Source organism: Homalodisca vitripennis, chromosome 3, assembly GCF_021130785.1.
Source record: "Homalodisca vitripennis isolate AUS2020 chromosome 3, UT_GWSS_2.1, whole genome shotgun sequence".
Lineage (NCBI taxonomy): Eukaryota > Metazoa > Arthropoda > Insecta > Hemiptera > Cicadellidae > Homalodisca > Homalodisca vitripennis.
This window is the reverse complement of record NC_060209.1, coordinates 206,533,108-206,555,795: the sequence shown is the minus strand read 5'-3', so window position 1 is coordinate 206,555,795 and position 22,688 is coordinate 206,533,108. Positions and strand designations below refer to the sequence as shown.

Sequence of the window (22,688 nt, the reverse complement as noted above, 5' to 3'; positions counted from 1 at the left end):
AAAAGCTGATGGAGTGTCAGGTGGTCAAAGAGTCTAGTCAAGACAATTTTCTCAATTATTTTAGAAAAAGTGGGTATTAATGAGATGGGGCGGTAGTTAGCTGCTTGTGTGGGAGAGTCCTTTTTGAATTTAGGGTATACTTTAGCAATTTTTAGTGCCGAAGGGAAGATACCAGAGTTAAAAGACTTATTGGTGATGTCTACCAGAGGGTCCACAAGTTCATTCTCACATATCTTTAGCAATCTAGAGGATATATCATCGTACCCTGCTGAGGATTTAGGCTGCAGTGATTTGATTATTTTGAAAACTTCTTGCCTGCAAGTTTGTGTCAGTATAAGATTTGGAAGGTCTGTTGAGGGGGCTGGTAAAGATTGTTGTTTGTCTATGTTTCCATTTTTCATAATTGTTTCTTCTGCTGTTGTGGTGAAAAAATTATTCAGATAGTTTGCTATTTCTGATGGGTCTGATGTATCCTGTCCATTGATGTCAATTTTGGTCAGCTGATTTATTTCTGTTTTAGTTTTCCTTTCTGAGTTGATTATATGCCAAATGGTTTTTGATTTGTTATCAGCCTCAGCAATTTTAGTTATATTGGTGTCTTGCCTTATTTTTCGGAGCTGTAAGTCATATTCCTTTTTTAAAAGGAATGCTCTCCTCTTATGTTTCTCACTACCGCTTGTGTGGTATAAGTTTTGTGCCCTTAAAAACTGTTGTTTTAATTCTGCTGCAGTTGGATCATTGACTGGATGTTTTTTGTATCTTTGTTGCCTCGTAGTAATTAGTGGACATGTATAGTTTAGTGCCTGTTGAATGGTAGTGTTAAATTTATCATATGCATCATTTGGATTTGTTGTGTTATAGACATCAACCCAGTTTTCTTGTTTCAATGTGTTTTTTAAATTGAATAAATTTCTATTGGTCATATGTCTTTTTGTCATTAAAGTGGATGGTGAGTCCATTTTTATAGCAATTTTGCATATTTGTCCTGTATGGTCAGATATACAGGTGTCTATTACTTGAACATTCAGTTCCTCTGCCATTAAGTTGGTACAGACACAGTCAATTGATGTTTGAGATGTTGGTGTTTTTCGGGTTGGGGGGAGCTCAACTCTATACATGTTGTGGCTACTAAGAATGTCTCTTAGCTTGTGGTGGTCAGTATTTTTAGCAAGGCAGTCAATATTTATATCACCGATAAGTAATGTAGAGCTTCTCTCAGCATTGATTTTTTCAAGGACGTCATTGATCACTTCTAGTCCTGTATCCAGGTCTCTGTGCGTTCTGTAAATTCCAATAATGTAGATAATTGTTTTCTTGATAGTAACTTTTACGGCGGCCATTTCACAGGTCATCTCAATGCAGAATTCTTTTAAGTCAACTACATCTATGTTATGTCCTACCAGGGAGTTTCGTATGAATATGGCTACACCTCCTTTTATGTGGTTTTCACGGCAGAATGCAGTTTTCAAAGAGTAGTTGGTGAGTCTGGTGTTGTCAAGGCTTTCCTTTTTTTGTCCGTGCTCTGTTATGATTACCACATGAGGTTTTAGGGTTTCTAGCTCTGCATTAAGTTTTTCAATTTTGTTTGATCCATGTTTATGTTCATCCATGATGAGTTTCTGGTCCTCTTTTTTGTAGCTATAAACCATAAAACAAATTAAAATAATTTTAATGTATAATTGCCCAGATTGTTGGGACTATCAGTGATGATAAAATTAATAAACTTTTAAAAATAACATCATGGAAAATAACTGTTTTGTACATGGTCAATTAAGTGGTTTTATTTTGGAATTATGGTTTTCAAGCTTTGGATTTATAAATGAGATTTGAATTCAGAATGGTTTTATGATATTATTTATGAAAATAGGTTAATTACATGTCAACCTAGATACATTCATATAATTTCTGGGACATTTTTATTTATAATAAAAGAAAGGTCAAAGTATGTGCTTTTATGTGATACTTGTATTTCTTTTAGAGCAGTTATTTGTTTTTGTCAGCTGTTGAAACTAAAGCATTCTAAGCTGGAATACTGAATTACATGGTTCTACATTAGCCCTTTTGACTTGTGTTTTTTTCCAGTAAGAGTGCCCTAAAAGTGAGTTTTTTAAATTTTAGAATTAGTTTTGTAGGTGATTTTGGTTTACTGCAGAAGTTTTATAAAAGCACACCCAATTAAACATTTTATAAGTTTTAAGTTTGTGTATTTATTAGAAATTAATCTAATTATGCGCAAAAGTTGTCATATTTACAAAATATGAATAGTAGATATAATATTCAGTATTTTCTCATAGACATACTAAGGTTCTCATTAGGTAAAAGTTAGTAAACAGTACACAAGTCTCATCAGAAATCTTTGATGGTCTGAAAGGTGCGGAAACAGTCGTGTACACAAATCGAAACGTCACAATCGCAACACATCCATGTCGTGTCCTGACACGGTTGTTCGCCGACGCTGTCCCATCTGCGCACGTGGCAGCTCTCCTCGGCAGTGAGTGAGTCTCAGAGGAGCATCTCATGCAGAAAGTCTTTATCGTGTCATTTTACACACTCAGTAATTAAACAAACACCTCCTTTTTACTCACGATAAACACAACAGTATGTTTACAAACAATCAGGTCAACCGGTAACATAAAAGTGAGGTTAGGACATGTATCCTGTTCACAAACAGAAATAGGATCAGTTGATTAGATTACTTAAAACGACATTAAATACCGTCATAAAGCAGCAAGTGGGGTGTAAAATAAATAAACAAAAGCAACTGTGATATATTGGGAACAACGAAAACTACTTGAAAGTGTTTCTTATCTGTTATGCTATATCACATTCGCATTCATCACGAAACATTATTGTGAAAACTGTTTACCTTAACAGTGCTCCCCGCACGGTTACTGGGATTGCTAGTCGAAGTGTAGATATCTAAGTCAAACGCTTCAATAAGTGTTTTATTTCTTATTGGTATGTTTGATTTGTAATGCATGTTTTATTATAATTCATAAAATCTATCCCACCCATCTAAATGGTTTCATTTTTCTTTTAAATATGATTCTTTTACAAAATAGGTAAACTATCAGGTCTTTATTATTTTTACTTTTTGGAAATTAAACTTTTTTGTTGAAAATACATTAATTTTCCACATCATATTTTCATTTCAAATGATGCAATTAAATGCTATAATGTAAAGTTTTTTATTTTAAATTATTTTCATTGAATTTTAGCAGTTATCGTAGTGCTGAAAACCTCTATGGTTGTTTTATAGTTTGTTCAATGGAATGTTATTTTGTCAGAGAACACAAAATCATTTCCATTTCCAGCACTAAATTCACTACAAATTTAAATCTTGGAATGTTTATTAAATAGTTATAGCTTTTAATTTGTTTCATACTTTAAGTTTATAGCTGAAAAATAAATTTATAATTTTCAATTTAATTTCTCACAATATATCTTTCTTAGTGATTAAACTATAACAATCACATTATTTCATTTTCATGTTTTTTTTTTTTTTAGAAAAACAACTTATTCAAGGTTATTTTTTATAAATTTGGATTCCTATATCCATAGGATCTTAAAGTGTAATTTTTAGATAGTTTGATAAATTTTAAATCTCAAAGTAGAAAAAAATGTCATAAGTATTTATAAATGTTTTTTTTTTATTTATGTGTAGGGAAATAAAGTATAATACTTTATTTTATCTTAATGTTTGAAGTAAATACTTTTTATAGCAAAAAATTATTAACACATTCACTGCGGCAAAAATATGAGTGAGGGTCACAGGATGCTGAAAATTTTGTTTTTCAAATAATCTTACCTTGTGTTGATAAAAGATGGGAATGATGTGTCAAACTGCAATTCCGGGGATATTTCCGTTTCAGAATGACGTCATAAGCCTGGGCCCACATGTAGGCCCGCTGCATATCCTGAGGGTCATGTACTGACGGAACTCTGACGCAATCTGAGTTTATTGATTGTTTGTACCGCACAGTCACTTATTTGCTGGATATAATCTAGTACAGTTCCTAATTATGTTTTTATTATGTTAAATACTATAATATTAAATAATCTGAAGTGTTGTCAACAATCCTTTGTATAGGATCAATAGATCCGTCACTGTCATTTTCGTCCATACTCCTAGCTCTACCACTGCTCATACCAGAACAACTAGGCTGAGAAGGATCCATTTTGGTAAACAAAAAAAAACTAAACACTCACAATTAAAAAACACAACCGTAAAAATACACAAAACACTTAAAGAAGTGAAGTTAAAAGTGGGCCCACGTAGGGGCCAGCCGCGCGCGGGTTACGCCCGAACAGAGGATACCGGGCATGACTCTAGGACGTCACTGAATACACGGCTACAAATCGACCGTCTACTGCGAGTAACGAGACCACACTGAGACAATGTTTGACAGATGGCGTGCGAGCCCCGATGTGAGCCCACAAATAAATTTAAAGGAACAAATAAATTCATTATTAAATTTTAATAATAACAAAAAATTTTTATTGATTAAAACATATATTTTATGAATGGTATTCAGTGAAAATTCATCATTACACAAATGTGACTTTTATAGATTTTGGTCTCATTATTTGTTTGTTATAAAATATTCACTGAATTCTGCAGGAAGGCCAAAAATGGCCAGACATTCGGGAAATTTTGACTAATACTTTTAGTGTTAATGAATTTTACAAATAATTAAAAGTTATTATAAGGGTTATCCAAAAAGTAGATTATGTTTTGCTCTGTAGCCGCTAGGGCTAAGCACAATAAAAAATTTGAGGTTTATCACAAACTCTTTGAAGTTTATGGGAACAATGAGATTACTGAAGGTGGAGTGTGTCAGTGGTGCATTATGTATAAAAATGTCCGAACTAATGTGCATCATGATTAACCCTCCGACTGTGACCGACGGCACAGACGTTCATTAATACCGCTTGTGGAACTGATAAAGACGGCACAGCCGTCGGTCAACTTTCCGCTACTATTACGCAAGAACCGTTAAAGTTATAAAGACATAGCTTGCACCATTCGAATCCTCCACTCATAAATACAAATTCATTTGATATAGTTTATGTCCGTAATATTACTCGTTGTCAGCTGATATAAATCCAAAAGCCGCACGACATATAGCTGACAGACTACGCAGCTGTTGACGCGCAGCACGGTCGGTGCGGCGCGTTGCTTGGCCTTGACGTTCTTTGTTGCTACTCTTGCTAGGGTATTATGTGGTCTAGTTGTTTATGATTGATTGTTACATTGTAAAATGGGTGATCCATAAATTAGACCACTATCTTAGGCCTACACACTCAGGGAAGAGGAAGAGAACAGATTCCAGTGGTTCTTTGTTGCTACTCTTGCTAGGGTATTATGTGGTCTAGTTGTTTATGATTGATTGTTACGTTGTAAAATGGGTGATCCATAAATTAGACCACTATCTTAGGCCTACACACTCAGGGAAGAGGAAGAGAACAGATTCCAGTGGTTCTTTGTTGCTACTCTTGCTAGGGTATTATGTGGTCTAGTTGTTTATGATTGATTGTTACGTTGTAAAATGGGTGATCCATAAATTAGACCACTATCTTAGGCCTACACACTCAGGGAAGAGGAAGAGAACAGATTCCAGTGGTTCTTTGTTGCTACTCTTGCTAGGGTATTATGTGGTCTAGTTGTTTATGATTGATTGTTACGTTGTAAAATGGGTGATCCATAAATTAGACCACTATCTTAGGCCTACACACTCAGGGAAGAGGAAGAGAACAGATTCCAGTGGTGATGAGTGAAAAAAAGAATTGGTACATACTTGATATTTTTATCAAAAAACTTTTTTGTGTTGTAAATAAGTGTATATATGTTATATTCTTTTTGTTCACTACAAAACTGTGTATATTTTGTACATTTACAGTGTAATAATATCTCAATTCATGTGAAAGCTACATGGAGTGAAACTTGGAAAATAAAAAATTAACAATATACATTTTTTAATTTATGTACAAATAAAAAAAAAAACAATACTCTGCTAAGTGCATATTTTTATTATGATACATTTTTCTCTAGTTTCTAAGAAAAAAATTATATATAACACTTATTACTTACCATTTATCATATATTTTTAAAAAATATTTGAAATATATGCTGCGCAAAGACAAAAACCAATGTATCATTCTGGGAGATTCTTATTATCAGTACAAAGTGGACGGTCAAGAATTGTGACCAATAAAAATGTCTCGAAACGATGAGTTGATTACAGAAGACCGCTGATTCACAATAATAGAACTCTCACCTAGTTTTCCTCAAATTTCATAGAGTTTGTTACACGAAATTGTTACGCAGAATTAAGGTGTTTCCACATCCGCCTAACAGTCCACGTGTTTCCAGCAATGAAGACCTGGCTTGTGACACAACGTTTTGACGGGTGTGACTATCTGGTTATCTTTCAGGTGGCAGAATTTTAAAACACTAGAATTTCAAACCTAGTTACTGCTATAATAAATGCATAACTTTTTATGGTGATTTGTGTTGAAAAATAGTATTTTATTTTCAGTTTCAAATGTATATAATACAATTTTATTATTTCTTGTACTTTTTTTATTATATCAAAACGTAATCTACACCCTGGATAGCCCTTATAGTTTTATAGTGTCCTAGATATTACTGTTAAAAAATGTAATATGTAGCATATTTTAACAAATCTAATCTGTAAATACAACTTAAATGAGAACTACAAATCTGCTTTTTGCCTCATTGCACTACTTTTTCTTCTTGTGCTTTACATAACTTGTTAGGTAAATACATGTCATAGCTGGGCAACTCTACCACGAAACTCGACCTGTGGGTCACCCTGTGCTGTCCAAACCTACGCCACCCTCACGCTCTCTCTACAACAGAGTCATCTTTGTCACGATAATGTATGTTTGTTAGTTACAGTGTCGTATGTTACAGTGTCATCTAAACTGTCTTCAGAGGTGTTAGACACGGTGCTGGTCCACGTGGAATGCTTACACAGACTGTCAGCAGCCTGGACTCACGACACTTACCTGATAGCTGGGCAACTCTACCACGGAACTCGACCTGTGGGTCACCCTGTGCTGTCCAAACCTACGCCACCCTCACGCTCTCTCTACAACAGAGTCATCTTTGTCACGATAATGTATGTTTGTTAGTTACAGTGTCGTATGTTACAGTGTCATCTAAACTGTCTTCAGAGGTATTAGACACGGTGCTGGTCCACGTGGAATGCTTACACAGACTGTCAGCAGCCTGGACTCACGACACTTACCTGATAGCTGGGCAACTCTACCACGGAACTCGACCTGTGGGTCACCCTGTGCTGTCCAAACCTACGCCACCCTCACGCTCTCTCTACAACAGGGTCATCTTTGTCACGATAATGTATGTTTGTTAGTTACAGTGTCGTATGTTACAGTGTCATCTAAACTGTCTTCAGAGGTATTAGACACGGTGCTGGTCCACGTGGAATGCTTACACAGACTGTCAGCAGCCTGGACTCACGACACTTACCTGATAGCTGGGCAACTCTACCACGGAACTCGACCTGTGGGTCACCCTGTGCTGTCCAAACCTACGCCACCCTCACGCTCTCTCTACAACAGGGTCATCTTTGTCACGATAATGTATGTTTGTTAGTTACAGTGTCGTATGTTACAGTGTCATCTAAACTGTCTTCAGAGGTATTAGACACGGTGCTGGTCCACGTGGAATGCTTACACAGACTGTCAGCAGCCTGGACTCACGACACTTACCTGATAGCTGGGCAACTCTACCACGGAACTCGACCTGTGGGTCACCCTGTGCTGTCCAAACCTACGCCACCCTCACGCTCTCTCTACAACAGGGTCATCTTTGTCACGATAATGTATGTTTGTTAGTTACAGTGTCGTATGTTACAGTGTCATCTAAACTGTCTTCAGAGGTATTAGACACGGTGCTGGTCCACGTGGAATGCTTACACAGACTGTCAGCAGCCTGGACTCACGACACTTACCTGATAGCTGGGCAACTCTACCACGGAACTCGACCTGTGGGTCACCCTGTGCTGTCCAAACCTACGCCACCCTCACGCTCTCTCTACAACAGGGTCATCTTCGACTGCTGGTAACCTATCAAATTCTCTCTGCAATTTAATGAATCCTTTTTTTTAGTATTTTGCCAGAACAACGCTGTGCTTATTAACTGTTCTGCTTAACTTTGAATTCTTATTTCATTTAAAAGGTGAGGTTAAAGTTTACACACATGGGTGGCATGTGTCAGTAACATCCTCCAGCAATACATATTTTCAGAATTAATTCAGTGATTTCAAGAAGCTTTCCTGTTTGTATTTCAATTTATTTTTTAATATTGTATTTTGAAATTACTCTGTTTGAGTGTAACCTTTTAAAATATATGAATCTGTTAGTAGTACTCTGCTACTAAATGTTAAGATTTCATTACATTTCTGCAGATCATCATGAATGCCAAAAACAAAAGTGTAAAACTATATTGTATATAATTTCTACAAGCTGACAAAAGCTCTCAGTTTTAACCCATTGTTATTGAGTAATTTGTGTGTGCGTGTCCCAGCAAGTATGAATGATTTATGTGACAGCACAGCTGCTGAACTGCAATAGAGCAACACACAGCTTTAGCTGAAACCTATCTTTAAAATTAAGTTAATTTTGATTTTATACATTTTTTTGTGCCTTTATACTGAAAAACTATATATAACATTACCAGAACGTTCATGTACAACTAAATAGAAAATATCATAAGCTCAGTTTAGTGTTTTAACTTAAAAATACTAGTGTTGGGACATCTGTATACATTTAAGAAGATGAAACCAAATGTAGATCGTTGTACAAAATATTACGCTGTCTAAAAAGGAAATAACAGCATTATATCAGACATTATTATAACTATTAGGAGGCAATAATAAACGCTAAGCTATGATGAACTTGTCACCATGCTAAAAGCTCAGGTCACAGTGTAACGAGATATTTTCATGAATGAACTGTAAAGATTCAAGATATTTTATTGTCATTAAGCAATTTACATGCAATAGAGAAAGTCATAGCAGCAATATTTAACCATTTACCCTAAAAGAATAGTATATTTAAAAGTATAAATAAATAATTAATTAAAATTCATAACTAAAATGAATGTTATAGGTTGAACTTTGAGGGAACGTCGGTATGTGAGCTGCCCAGGGAGTGTAGGCTAGTGCTGGTGGTCTACGGTCGATCTGTCACCCCCGCCACAGAGGGGGGAGAGGGTGGGGAGGTCACTCAGGTCGAGCTAGGCTGGTCTGCTGTTCAGTTCTTCAACTATGAAGGGTAGATAAGTTTATCACTGTAGATGTAGTTGTTTTTAAATTGAAAGTTGAAATATAATTGGTAAACAAACACACACACACACACACACACACACACCTTTCATTAAATTTTGTTAAATAGATTTTGTTCTGGAAAATTAAAATGATAACCTGTAAAAGGAAAGTGCAGTATTTTTTTGCTAAAAGAAATGTATTACAGGCATGTGTTCAAAATCAAAATGTTAGATTTAAGTAATAAATATGAATACTTCAACTTAATTTTACATAAAATTTGCAAAAAACCCAAAATATTACGTAGCCTCTCACAATGTATGGGTTATTTAGAGTGCTGGTGCAAGGGACTTCACTCCTATCAGTGTGGCCCCCCGGGGCAGACAAGAGACTAGGGCCTGCCCCAGCATCTGGCACTCAGCCCCATGGAGACACCCATCCAGTCCTTGGTGAGTACCTGTATGTAGATGGTGAGTTCCAAAACCCTCTGCCGGTCTAGATGAGTACTCTTCTATGATGATTAAATACTGCATGGAGGAATTACTTCCACCCTTACTCCACATCGTTAACCTCAGTTTGAGTGATGGTTGTTTCCCAAAGGAAAAATGGAACTACAGACCAACATCGCTAGTATCAACCTTTACGAAAATAATAGAGAAGGTTGTTCTTGTAAGAATTTTTGAACACCGGAGAGTAAAATCATTGATTTAACAAGTCAACATGGATTCCTTCAAAATAGATCAACCGCAACTGCTTTGGTGGATCTTGTTGAATTGATCTTAGAGAAACTGGAATGGTGATAATGTCATAAGTATCCATCTAGATATGAGTAAGGCATTTGATTGTTTTAGCCACAAGCTTATTTTAGATAATCTGGACAAAGAAGGAACGGTATGGAATTGGTTCAGAAGTAATCTGGAGGGTTGTGAACAGCTGGTGGAATCTAGGAATGGAGCAAGATCTATAAAACTTCCCATTACCAGAGGAGTACCCCAGGGGTCTGTCCTGGGCCCAGTGATGTTCATACTTTTCAGTTTTGACCTTCCTTATTTTATAGAACAATACTGTTGAATCGTGATGTATGCTGACGGACTCTGCCCTTGTGACTTCATCAAGGGTTGTAGATGATCTTGAAGTGCAGACATACATAGCCTTCAACATGGCTCTTGATTATTACAGCTCCAATTATCTTGTTCTAAATGAAAGCAAAAGTGGACAAATAAACTTTGGAAGCAAGAGAGATGACATCCATGTTCTTCTCCTAATTTACAATGCGCTAAGTCAACTAAGCATCCAGGAGTCATACTGGACGACCATATTTCCTGGGCTAATCATATTGACCAATTACGCAGCAAGCTGAGCAGCTCACTTTTTGTCTTGAGACGGATTTTGGCTATAGTCTCACCTCAGGCAGCCAAGACTAGGTATCTTGCACTCTTCGAGAGACACTTAAGGTATGGCATTGTGCTTTGGGGGTCCCATCACACAACCACCTTGAGCGAGTGCTGATAATGCAGAAGGAGGCTGTGAGTTTGCTGCACGGTCTAGAGAAAAGAGAAAGATGCAGAGATACCTTCAAGGGTGAAATATTAATTATAGTGAGCATTTGTCTATTGGAATCCATCTGCCTAGCTAATTCAAAAGGCCTTGTATGGAATGGACACTTCCATTCTTATGGTACTAGGTATGCAAATGACTTCAACTTGGTTTCTCACAGGACTGGAAGATTTCAAAAGATGCCCACATATTCTGGTGATAAATTCTACAATATACTGCCTGCTGAAATCAAGAAAACTGAATCAAGGAGTTTCAGAGCACATCTTCGGGCTTGGTGTAATGTATGAAATATTATAATTATTATTATTAGTTTTATATAATAACACTTGATTATGTTTACTGGCTTTGTAATGATTTACCAAAGGTCGCTGGATACACCTATGTACGGGATCGTATGATGCTGTGACGTCATATGGGGTGATTTTAGTTCAATAAACCGCATTGGCTGCTTCCATCACACCACTGTCCTCATTCCACCACCATGTCCATTATCCAGCCCTGGCCTCCAACAATAACCTTCTTACCCCTTAACCGTGAACCGTGTACAGTCAATGATGTGACCAAAAACAGTCTTTCATTTCAATTACCGATCCTCTGTGTCCCGTACACAACAAATGGCGATGAGGTATTTTATTCAGCCCGCGTGTGCAATGCAATTAGTTTGATTGTACCCGGAAATTTTTTCCGAAAACTGTAGTGGGAGGAAGTGTGTCCATAGTTTGGTGTGGTGTGGACTCAAAATCTGTATAATTTGATATGGGAAGATAAAGAAGAAATGTAGAACATTTCGTCTTTATTCAACGAAAAACTAAGTATGATGGGTAAGAGACTTTTTGGATTTAAATGGGGACTTAAACCCAAAATGATATATTGGATTTACGAAACCATAATAAAACCAATGGTCACATATGCTGCCTTAGTGTGGTGGCCGAAAGTAGAACAAACAACAGCTGCTAAAAGGCTACAGACTCTTCAAAGGCTAGATTGCTTAAGCATCAAGGGAGCGATGAGCTCCTGTCCAACACTAGCAATTGAAGCGGTCCTGGGATACACTCCTCTGGGGCAGGAGGTGGTGAGAACAGCCGCTATAAGTGCAATGAAGCTTCTAGGAACAAAGGTAATAAATGCTACCTCCTTAGAAGGCCACACGAAGATATTGCAAGTATTTCCTGAGGCTGAAATGTTAACCAAAGACGCAATAGTTAAGAAATACACCTTTGAAAACCCATATACAGTCTCTATCGATGAAAGGGAGAAATGAATTTAAAAGGAGGCCTACCCTACAAAAGGAGTCCTGAAGTTTAACACAGATGGTTCACGCCTTGACTCTAGGGCAGGATACGGAATACACGGACCTGGAGTCAACATGGCTGTGCCCCTAGGAAGACACACCACGGGTTTTCAGGCAGAGGTCATGGCAATAGACTCATGTTACAGAAGACTCATATAAATGAGGACAAAAGGATTAAAATACCTAATACTTTCTGATAGTCAGGCTGCACTGAAGGCACTTGATACCTGTTCGTTTGATTCAAAAGCGGTCTGGGAATGTAAGAATGCTCTAGTAGAGCTGGCAATGAATAACAGTAACACTCTGTTGGGTACCGGGTCATGAAGGCATTCATGGAAATGAAAAAGCAGACATCCTCGCCAAAAAGGGATCGAAATCCACAATGGTGGGGCCTGAGCCAGGTTGTGGGATAGCCTTCTCCAACATTAAAGCTCTGGTCAAAGATTGGGGAAAGAGGATAAGACACATTAATTGGAGTAGAGCCTCAGGATTAAGACTATCCAAATTTTTTATCTCTCCTATAGGGAGGATATAAGACTAATATTAGGAATTTTGACAGGCCCTCTAAAGAAGCGTCTTATGAAGGTAGGCCTTAGCCAGAGTAACGAGTGTAGACTCTGTGGAGAGGAGGAGGAGTCAGCAGAGCACATTTGGTTAGATTGTCCTGCCATCGTAGAAACTCTGAAAAGATACCAGGGAGCATATCTCCTCAGCCCGAAGGATATCAGAGAACAGGAGCCCTCAAATCTGATTGGTTTTTGCAAAAAGCCTTGGACTTTGAGGGCACAAAATTAAAGTAAGGGAGGCGCTAAGGTCCTTTTAGGACTAAGCGTGGGGATAAACTGTCCTTTTCCCTCAGGATGGAGAATCAAGTATGATGGGTATTATTGGCGGGATCGGCGACTTCGACAACAGTGTGGAAACGTGGAGTTTGTATGTGGAACGTTTCGATTTGTTTGTGGAGTGTAACAACATTTCCCAGGACAAAAAGGTCAGTACATTACTGACAGTTGTGGGTGTGAAAACGTACAGTTTATTACGCAATTTGTCTACGCCTGAGAAACCTACATCAAAAACTTTTGACGACCTAGTGAAGTTAATTCAGGAACATTTATATCCGAATCCATTGTTTATAGCTGAACGATATAAATTCAGTAAACAAAACCAGCACGAAGGAGAAACAGTTGAAGAGTAGGTTACATCACCAGCCTCAAGAAGTTGTCCGCATATTGCGAATTTGGCGTGGCTCTAAACGATTATTTCTAAGACAGACCGGTGAGCGACATCAGAAGCGAGTCGACCAAGCAGAGATTGTTGGGAGAGACTACCCTGACCTTCGAGCAGGCGGTGAAAAATCTTATGTTCAGTGGAGGCGGCTGAGAAGAATGTGGCGGCGCTGACGGTCAATGGAGGAGTCAGCGGCGGCAACGCGGGCCTCAACGCAAAGCATGAAGTGTAGTGTTTGTGCTGTGGGCCGGAAGCAGTGTAAATTGTTCGGTGTTGTGTGTCATAGCGAACCACTAAAGCTTAATCTAAAGGAGAATGCTAGACCCAGATACTTTAAACCAAGACCGATATCATTCTGATTGAAAGTAAAGTTGAAAAAGAATTAGAGCTGATGAGCAAGTGTTAATCCCTAGTAGCTCTGAATAGGGAACACCTATTGTGCCAGTCTTAAAAGAGAACGGTGAGATTAGGTTGTGTGGAGATTTTAAAGTAACTATAAATCAGTACCTAGAAGTGGATAAGTACCCCATACCTAGAATAGAAGATCTATTTGCCAATTTACAACATGAAGAATGTTTCTCTAAATTAGATCTGAGTCAAGCTAACATGCAGTTAAAGTTAGATGGTGAAAGCTGTTTACAATTAGTACCCATAAAGGTCTTTTCTCATACTGTAGAATGCTTAATTTCTCATACTGTAGAATGCTTAAGTTTTACAAACCACGTATCACAAATACAGAACATGTAACTCCTATGTATTGCTGCAGCAGACCTAGTAACTCCATTTTAATTGTGATAGTGTTTCATGAAATTATTATGTGTGTTTTAGTCATTTATATTATCATGTATTCATAGAAAATAATAGGTAATGTTAACAATATATCTTTGAATTAAAACACGAAACAGGTTTTCTTGCCTTCTGTAAAAAGTAAAAAATTTGTGAGTTACTTAATTTGTTAACTAGGCCGACGATATGGTAAATTATATTTCATACAAAGATGATATATAAGGAGGCTGTTATGTGCTAATGCAAACGAGCATGTGGGGACTGACATGTCTGCACTGAGTAAATTTATTCTAACAAGAACAGTATTGGTGGTTTTAATTATTTTGGCACACAATTAGTATTGATCTAAATTTCAGCTTTTGTACTATAAAAGTAAAATCTTATGAATTTCATTATATTTAACCCCTTGGCTGACGTAACCTCCGCCTTATCTATGCAGCTGATGATTATTTTTATGTATTTCAGGCTTGAAAATATATATATATATATATATATATATATATATTCAGGCTGGTTGGTGAATTTCCAGTATGTATTCTACGTACATTTTTTGAAGTTGTTAAACCTCTTTCAAACCATCCCACTTTTTGATCCACCAAAACCAGCATGTCTGACGATGGATACATAGTTGTGAGGGTTTTCTCTATTAAATAATTTAAAATTAGCTTTAAGCTTTAGGGATGTGTTAAGCCGAATCTTGAATCCAAATTAAAAGGATTTTTAACTGAAAATCAATATCCCTTCTGAAGATTGGCTGCATGTCACCCTCCTCCCGTGTATTGTATAACATCCTTACTACAAACTTGTTACTTTGAATTTTTGAAAACCAAAGTCATTTGGGATTTTTACATATCTAGCTAGATAAGTAAGATAATTAAAAAGTAAAAATTCAGAGGGTTATAAAGAAGCTTGTCCATGATGTCACCATGTAGAGCGTGAACGTGGTGAAACCTTTGATTTGAATGAAATGATGACTGAAAAATACTTAATGTGATTCTGTAGGTGTGGAGCTGCCAGACTACGGTAGCAGGGTGGTGTTTCCTCCTCTCATCAAGGAGCTGGATCAGGAATCCTTCTCCCCCACCTCACACGACTTCCAGTCTCTGGATCTCAACACCCAGGAGCTCCTCATGGATATCATCCAGCAGGATACATTCACCAGGTCAGTTACTTGGCATTACAGGTCAGATAAAAGAGGCAATTTTAAGGTTGCAAATGATACGTTTGAAAAAGGAAAGAATTCTGGGTGATAAAAGTAGACACCAACTAGCACTCTACCACGTACCCTCAGCAAGATCCTGAGACAGTCTTGGCAAACCTCCCGCTTCTATCTTTGAGAACCCAGAATTTGGAACTTTTGCCAAATACCACAAAAAAGTAGCAATAATAATTACAATCCAACATTGTGATTTACTAACTACTGTGTGAACACTACTGCCCTGTCCAACACATTCAGCATCCTCCATAACCATTAACAACCGTTTCTCTCACCATGAGTCCCATGTTCTCCTTCTCCACGCTCAGAACCAAATCCTGTGACACCCAATTGCTACATATGTACCTTATGCTAAGGTCAGTACTCGTGTAACTGAGCACAATGTGACAGGCAACTACGGGGCAGCAATTCAACACATCTTGTATTTTTATATTTCTACTCTAAATGTGCTCGATACGTGACAACATATGCCTTACCATTTATTCTGCCCACTGTGTTTACAATCTGAAGTTGTCCAAGAGTTTATGAACTGAGAAATGATATTAAAATTGTTTTAATATGTGTCTCAGTCCTTCGAAGTTTCACAGGCATATTCTTTGTTACTGTCCAGGCCACTGCTAGAAGACAGGGAGATACTGTGGGAGAAGCGGCACTACCTCGTAGCACAGCCGCAGGCACTACCCAAGGTGTTACTGGCCGCACATAGCTGGGACTATGCTTGTCTGTCTGACTTGCACGCCATGTTACACACCTGGACTCCACTGGACCCTGTCAGCGCACTCCAGCTGTTACTGCCATGGTGTGTACACTGTACAGTAGTGCAATTTTGTTGTTCAACTCGTATTACGATGTTTTAGTTTATAACAAAGTGATATAAACTTGACTGATAACAATCTGGCTTGTCTGTTTTTAGAACTTTAACCAATTTAAATACATCTGATTTTATACTTTGTACTAATTTTGTCTTTTTTACTAAGATTATTTACTATGAAATGGTTCACAAAGAGATACAAACAAAATTAAAAAATTAAAGATCCTGACTCGGAGGACCAAAATGTTATGTGGAAATAGTGCTATAAATGAAATTAAAGTATGGAGACATCCGTAGATGGAAGGATGGGTGAAACATGAGATATAAAGGTGCATTTGAATAGATGCCAACTCACCGATGTTGATCTTGGTTAAGTCAAAGTCAAAAGATTCTTTATTCATAAACTGTACAAATAATACAGAGAATAGTGTCATAAGCATCATTTGCATACAGCATGCTATAAAATACTAATTTAAAATATGTTCACATACACAAACATCTACCTAAACATTTTTTTGTTTTGTTTTTAAGAAATTAACAAATTCTTCGACATTGTATACACAAATATCACATAAAATAGATCTAATTTCATTTTTAAAATGTTTTACATTGAGCAATTTAACATTGTATGGTAGCATATTATAAAGCCTCAGACCAAATTCACAAAAACTGTTTATAGTTGTTTGAAAATTGCACTGATTTACTCTAAGGAAATTGTTTTGTCTGGTAAAATGACTATGAATAGAATTATTTGTAGGAATTGTATCTAAATTAGTTTTGATATATAATAAACAGTCTAAAATGTATAAAGAAATAACAGTTAAAATACCAAGTTGCTTAAACAGTGGCTTACAGTGCGTCCTACTACTAACATTAAACATTACTCTAACTGCTCTCTTCTATAATAAAAATAGTCTTCTTACATTACCAAAATGCCCCCACACAATAATTCCATAAGATAAATGACTTTGAATAGGGCAAAGTAAACAGCTTTCAACACATCTATGCTTACAAAAGATTTAAGTTTTCTAAGCATAAAAATACCTTTAGAAACCTTTTTACATAGAGTTTCAACATGAATGTTCCACTTAACATTAGATTGCACGAACAGGCCTAAAAATCTAACACTGTCCTCATTTCTTGTTTTAAAGCTGAATTCAATACTCTGAGTTTTATCATTATTCAAACATAATGAGTTGGCAGCTGTCCAATCTTCGATTATGGAGTTAGAAGTCATAAGGAGGTGATTAGCTACACTAGCATATTTACAATTAATTTGAACAGCTAAATCATCAGCATACATGTAGGCACTTACATAATCATTTGTAAAGGCTGATGATAGATCATTGATGTAAATTATAAACATGGTAGGCCCCAAAATTGAGCCCTGCGGGACCCCTAGCTGTACAGGTAAATAAGAAGAAAAATTATCATTATAGTAGACTGACTGATGCCTTTCTGATAGGTAAGATCTAATTAAGTTCAAAGCAGATTTATCGAAACCATAATATTTTAACTTATCTAATAATACACTATGTGATATAGTATCGAAGGCCTTCGACATGTCATAGAAATTACCTAAAACCTTATTTTTTACATCTAGGCCATTCATACAATTTTTCATAAATTTAACAATAGCATTACATGTGCCTCTATTAGGCCTAAATCCAAACTGATCATCAGAAAATAGCTTATGTTTTTCAAAATAGCCACCTATTTTTCTATTCAACAACAATTCAAACACCTTTCCAATAACAGGTATTATGGACACTGGCCGATAGTTACAATAATCAGTTTTTACACCTTTTTTAAACAAAGGAACTACTTTTGATAACTTCAAATGTAAAGGGAACACTGAGTTATCAATACATTGATTAAACAAATAGGCCATAACCTCTGCAATATACGGTGCAGCAAGTTTTAATATTTGTGAATTAAGACAATATACATCTAAACTAACACTATTACTAAGAGAGAGGATGGCACTATATACCTCACCTACACTTACATTACCAACAGAAAAAACATCACAGCCTTGGTTATGACTTAACTTATTAAGATAGTATGTAACATCATGACGAGACCCAGGTATATTCTGTACAATAGATTCAACATTATTTAAAAAGAAATAATTGAACTCATCACATTTTAATCCAAGTTTCTGTGTATCACATATAGGCCTTTCATTCGTACTCATGCCATCCTTAATAACAGACCATATGGCTTTAGGTTTATTATTGGCCTGAATAACTCTGTTGCAATAATATGCTTTTTTAGCCGATGAAATTTCATGTCTGTAAATTATTCTTAGTTGTCTATACGATTCTCTATAGCGTGCTTGACCAGTGTCTTTAAAAAGGTTGTAGATAGTAAGGCATTGTTCTTTGAGATCAGAAAGATTCTGGGTATACCACCTAGGCCTCAGAGGCTTATTCCTTTTATTACTCACAAACTTAGTTGGAAAAACCGTGTCTACAATGTTCAAGAATACACTAAAAAAATATTCAAACTTGTCATTTACTGTACCCAGAGTATACAGAGCAAACCAGTTTATTTTTCTAAGTAAGGTTATAAAATATAAAACATTAATTTCGTCAATAGGTCTTGTCAAGTGAGAGCGCTTACAAGTATTTAACTGTATATTATCTTTGGTGTTTAGTTGCATTTGTAAAATAACCGAATAATGATCTGATACAACCGTTGGCTCAACACATGCAGACACTATCCTGTCTTGGTGAATTGTGGTGGCAATATTATCAATGCAGGTACCCATATTACCAAATAGACTAGGTCTGGTAACATCCGCCACAGTATACACTAAGTTAAAACTCATTAAAAGGTTAACAAATATAGATCTATTAACACTAGCAACCAACAAATCAACATTGAAGTCACCACATAGCATAACAGACGTATTAGACTTATTTCTAAGACATACAACATTCAATACATTAAACAAACATTCAATAAACATATCAAAATTATTACTATCAGGTACACAGTAAATCTCCAAACAAATAACATTGACTTCATGAATGAGGACTGCAGCAACCTCACAAACATGGGAAATCGAAAGTTCAACAAGATACACGAGTTCATCAAATTTCAACTCCTCCGCAATATAAATAGCAGTACCACCTCTAGGCCTACCTGAAGACGGTCTACTGTAGACACTTGCCAGTTTAAAACCAGACAACACCACATTATGTAAGTCGTCTCGAGTAAGCCAGTGTTCACAGATACCAACAACAGCAATATTGAACTTTCTCAGTATTAAACTAATTTCATCGGTCTTGTCCACGATCCCTTGTACGTTCCAGTGCATAATTGAAAAATGGGATATGCCTGATATTAAATCTAAGTCTGAATTCCCGATGATTTGGACTGGATTAAAAAATGTTCCCTCGCATCACTAATAGTCTCAGTAGGCATGTTCACAAAAGACTTTTGATATTTGAACCGGTTCACATAGATCCCCATAGGCCAAAAATCTGCATCAAACACTGTTTTCCAAAGAGACAGAGGAACTCCTACTTTAAAAGAACTATATCCTGGCAACCTGTTCTTCAGTTTTGTTACCTCACACTTTCCCTTCGCACTGTCACTGACATATTGTCTTATGTCTTCACTTTCCGCATTTTCTGGAAAACGTGAAACAAAAATATGTCTAAGTTTTTCAACCGCCTTAAGTTTTTGATTATTAACTACCGCACGGCCCGTCAGAAATTTGTTGTTCCTGTTCATAACATTTCGCTGAGGTTGTGTGGGATTGCGTTTTCTGTGTTGTACCTCAACAAACCCACTATTGACAGCCTCATTTTCAAATTCAACTCTTTCCCGATCCGAGTATGTGAGAGCAGAAGTATCGTCTGCTTCAGAATGCAAGACGGACGGCGATTGGAGTTTTACATGCAGCCTTGCTTTCCTTTCCTTACTCCTGAGACTTGTAGGCACAACTGCCTTCTCGATTCCGTCAATCCCAGCCAATTCACTGCCTTCATCAGAGGTATTGGGCGGCAGCACTGAATTATATCGGTCTTGAGAACGACAATCAAAATCGACTGATGGAGTCAAATTATGCCTGTCATTCCTAACCTCACTTGTATTACCGTTACTATAATCTCGATTAGCACTTTTCGTCAGTAACGATGAGTCAATATTTGTCCGGGTAGATTTTACGACACTCGCCTAAGAAACACTATTTTGATTACTCGTAAAAATTTCACCAATGGCTTCTGCATGATTATTCACAATCAAGGTTAGGTTTACATTCTCGGCCTGCACAATGTTCAGTTGATTTCTAAGCTCAAGGTGATTTTTAGTTAGATCAGAAATTTGATCAGTCAAAATTTTAATAAATTCGAAACATTTACAAACACTATAATTTTCGTTTTCCTTAGCACTACCGTTTACAACAGGTGGCGTACTTACGATACAGTCACGCTTGTCCAGCTGCCGCTCACAGTTTTCACACATAAAATTCGATTTCTCGCCTTTAGAATATGAATATTCACTTTTAGATTTGCCTGCACACTCAAAGTGGAACCACTTGTTACAGATTCCTTCACATAAAATGCCACCAGTATTATTAGTGACCTTTTTAGGGCAAGCTCCACAATTCGTATTCTTGTTAGTTGGCGCCATCTTATGTGTTGTTTCCATCCAACGGTTCTTGCCTCACTTCATCCGTTGGAGGAAAGCTTCCAGCTCGGCCAGAGCCTCTAGGGCTGCAGTGGGATCCACGGAAGAACAAGTCACTTTCACTGGGGATCTTCTGGCATCGGGTAGGAACAAGTGTAGAGAGTAAACACCAGGGGTAAGCTACTGCAGTCAGACCATGACACCTCCGACAGGAGCTTCGAGACACTATACAATGAATACGAGAAAAGAGGGCATAGAAACCTGAGGCAACACTTCCACTAGCGCGAGAACATAGGGATGAGCGACCGCAATCGAATCATGTCTCCAGAACGGCTCCTACGATACAACTGAATGTTTGGACATGTTTTTGTGACATTGTTCTGTAGTTTTATTTGATCTTATAATAATACAGAACACACAACATTTTTTTAAAACATTTTTTCCAATTTCATAACTCTTATTATGTCCTTCACCTCTCAGAAATGTATAAAATAATATCTTCCATTGTCATGTCTTTTAATGATTACTATTAAGTCAGCAAAGACTAAAATAAACTATCTCAATGGGGAATATGCTTTAAATCAGGCAGTTCTAATGTGAGAAATTCCTAACTAATATTATAAATATTAAAGTGAGCTTATTTTTTTACTCAATCATAAAACAAATATTAAATATGCAGTAAATTATTACTATTGTAATTCAGATATCAAGGACAAAATTACTACCTAAATTTACTATAAATTTAAAAACTGTTATAAAAGCCATTTTAGTTGTCTTTTTAACGAAGTACGTTTATCAGACATCTGAATAAATGTATATTTTATTGATCAGGAAAAGCAAAATAAACTTTGGCACAAAAAATATTGACGCCGGAGTAAATTTAATTGGCCATAAATATACACTTTCTGACACATCTGAAATTGGGTATGACACCATAAGAAACCAATTTAGCCTAAATATGTTCATAACAAAATATAACTAGTTTTTCAGTGTTGGAAGCTATTCTCATTCTAAGTGATTATTCATAATCACTAGCCATAATTATTAGTTTTTGTATAACTGTGAATGTATCATGTGCAGTTTCCCTGACTGTGAGGTGCGCCGAGTGACTGTGTCATGGATACAGGATCTGTCCAGTGATGAGCTGGTGGACTATCTGCCACAGCTTGTGTAGGCAGTGTTATAGTTGTGAATGTGTCATGTGCAGTTTCCCTGACTGTGAGGTGCACCGAGTGACTGTGTCATGGATACATGATCTGTCCAGTGACGAGCTGGTGGACTATCTGCCACAGCTTGTGTAGACAGTGTTATAGTTGTGAATGTGTCATGTGCAGTTTCCCTGACTGAGAGGTGCGCCGAGTGGCTGTGTCATGGATACAGGATCTGTCCAGTGACGAGCTGGTGGACTATCTGCCACAGCTTGTGTAGGCAGTATTATAATTGTGAATGTGTCATGTGCAGTTTCCCTGACTGTGAGGTGCGCCGAGTGGCTGTGTCGTGGATACAGGATCTGTCCAGTGACGAGCTGGTGGACTATCTGCCACAGCTTGTGTAGGCAGTGTTATAGTTGTGAATGTGTCATGTGCAGTTTCCCTGACTGTGAGGTGCACCGAGTGGCTGTGTCGTGGATACAGGATCTGTCCAGTGACGAGCTGGTGGACTATCTGCCACAGCTTGTGTAGGCAGTGTTATAGTTGTGAATGTGTCATGTGCAGTTTCCCTGACTGTGAGGTGCGCCGAGTGGCTGTGTCGTGGATACAGGATCTGTCCAGTGACGAGCTGGTGGACTATCTGCCACAGCTTGTGTAGGCAGTGTTATAGTTGTGAATGTGTCATGTGCAGTTT

General features: G+C 37.1%; 1 protein-coding gene across 1 annotated transcript in view; it reads left to right on the top strand.

Annotated features, from left to right (window-relative positions):
- Positions 1-22,688, top strand: part of LOC124358058 (phosphatidylinositol 4-phosphate 3-kinase C2 domain-containing subunit beta-like) — a 212,912-nt gene that overhangs the window by 135,818 nt on the left and 54,406 nt on the right. The window contains 5 exon segments of the mRNA XM_046810345.1: positions 7,906-8,110; positions 9,160-9,324; positions 9,648-9,763; positions 15,178-15,337; positions 16,002-16,190. Coding sequence (XP_046666301.1) covers positions 7,906-8,110; positions 9,160-9,324; positions 9,648-9,763; positions 15,178-15,337; positions 16,002-16,190 — 835 coding nt within the window.